Source organism: Aplysia californica, unplaced genomic scaffold, assembly GCF_000002075.1.
Source record: "Aplysia californica isolate F4 #8 unplaced genomic scaffold, AplCal3.0 scaffold00300, whole genome shotgun sequence".
In the NCBI taxonomy this organism is placed as follows: Eukaryota; Metazoa; Mollusca; class Gastropoda; order Aplysiida; family Aplysiidae; genus Aplysia; species Aplysia californica.
In genome coordinates, this window is record NW_004797570.1 from 644,104 (window position 1) to 646,234 (window position 2,131).

A 2,131-nucleotide genomic window follows, 5' to 3' on the forward strand; every position below is an offset into this window, starting at 1 on the left:
GTTTTTTCAAATACATTTTAATTCAGTTGTCTATGGTTAACAACTATGACAGTTTTCCCTTCCAAAACCGTAGGGTAGATTTTCCAGTATATATTGCCTCTGGATCTCACTGGTTTTACTCTGGTCTTCGGAGAGCGCGGGTACGCGTTCGCGTAAATTTCCTCCTTTTTTTGAAATTCCTGAGTGGCAGCTATGATGTATGTGTTCGTAAGTTTGTATGTGTTTGTCTATATTTATATGTGTATCTGTATGTGTATGTTTGTAAGTTTGTATGTGTGTGTATATATGTATGTGTGTGTATATCCAGACAGGAGATGGAGCACTTTGTGAAGATGATGCAGGGCTACATCACCACCCAGGTGATCCATGTCAGTTGGCAGGAGTTCCAGTCCGACCTTGCCCAACCCATCGCAGGACTGGACCAGCTGCATCAGATACACCAGAACTACATCAACAAGGCCTTGTCCAGGTGACCCATCCTGTCCTCTCAGACCATATCACTGACGTCTCTCATCTTTGTCCACTTCTCCCTCTTCTTCTTTGTTCCTTTTGTCCTCCCCTCCCTGTTCTTGTCTCCCCCTGTGTGTGTGTGTGTGTGTGTGTGTGTGTGTGTGTGTGTGTGTGTGTGTGTGTGTGTGTGTGTGTGTGTGTGTGTGTGTTTGCATTAATCATGCCGCAGCTAATTTCTCTTTCTGGAGATCAATAAATCTTATCCTATCTCATCTCATCTCATCTTATGTTATCAGTCTTGGTATTCCTTTTCATAGCTTCCTCCTCGTGAAATCCTTTAGCATTGTTGTGTCATCAATCTGTTCTAAGTGTTAGGACTGCCTCATAACCTGCATCACAGGGGACTTCTGTTTTCACAATATTCGAGTAATTTATTCCTATAGCAAATAAATGTATTACCTTTGAAAGCCTTTTTTTTTCAATATTAAGAAGCACTTTCAACAACTGTGTATTGTTGTGTCTCGTATCATACCAGTGCTTGATTCTTATGCAGGTGGTAAGACTGTGTCACTGGTAGGTTTTACTTCTTTATTGTTCCTCAGTTTTTTTCAGTCTCTTCATCTTGAGACTGTTCCTCAGGGTTTTCAGTCTAGTTGCCATGTTCTCAAGACTGTTGTTTGTAGATGGTTTGAAAGTGTCACCTGTAAATCCTCTCTCTCTCTCTCTCTCTCTCTCTCTCTCTCTCTCTCTCTCTCTCTCTCTTTCTCTCTCTCAATCCCTCTCTCATCCCTCCCCACACACACGCATGGCGTCGACCTGGGTGTTACACTAACCGCTGACCTCTTCATGTGGTTGGAGCTGTGCACCCCCCCCCCTTCCCCGCCATCTCAAGTTCTTTGATGTACTTTTATAAGTAGGTGCCAGATGCCGAACTTGTCTTTCCACGAAAAAGTAACGTTGAATTTCATATAACCGCTAAAAGTAACACATTTTCAGAAATAAGCCATGATTTGTTGTAGTTCCTTTTCTTTTCCTTAACTACTTCCTCCCTTTCCCCCCATTTATTTCAAGAATAAGGGTAGTGAAGGGAAATGCGTAAACAACTTCATTAAAAGAAAAAAAAAAGCAACCGCAAAAAGTAACAATGTGTGAGTTTGGTTAATTGCTTATTTCAAGGCCGTGAGAGAGTGACCTTATTGAAGGGCTGAGGGGTCTGTTCTATCCTAATATCCTATGGAACTGGACCACATGTGTGGAGAGTTAAGAAAGCCGTGTATGCAAATCGAATCAATGTTATCCAAGCAGCAATCCAGTCCAATGCCAATCAAAATAAAGAAGAACTTTAAAAGATAATGCCAGTTGGGAACATACAGTGAAGTATTTAATTATCAAAAACAAAGACACATAGATACCGTTGCAAAGCTCTGATATAAATGCAACTTGTATCGTTATTGCAATAAAGACGTCATTATAACATATTAATTCCATATAACCCCCATCGCTGCCAACCTCAACACTTGAATGGGCGGCCGAAGCGCTTGCGACATTGGTGTGTAAAGTGGTAATTTGAGTGAGTAGAGGGAGCACTGCCCGCACTCGCAGAACTCCCTCATAACCTTTGCACACACAGCCCTGTATGACGTGCATGAGAGGGAACCTCTCTCTCTCTCTCTCTCTCTCT

At 42.0% G+C, this 2,131-nt stretch overlaps 1 protein-coding gene across 1 annotated transcript in view; it reads left to right on the plus strand.

Moving 5' to 3' along the window:
- Positions 1-2,131, plus strand: part of LOC101856743 (gamma-tubulin complex component 6) — a 52,435-nt gene that overhangs the window by 47,497 nt on the left and 2,807 nt on the right. Inside the window, exon 30 of the mRNA XM_005101834.3 lies at positions 308-469. Coding sequence (XP_005101891.1) covers positions 308-469 — 162 coding nt within the window. The remainder of the gene's footprint in view (positions 1-307; positions 470-2,131) is intronic.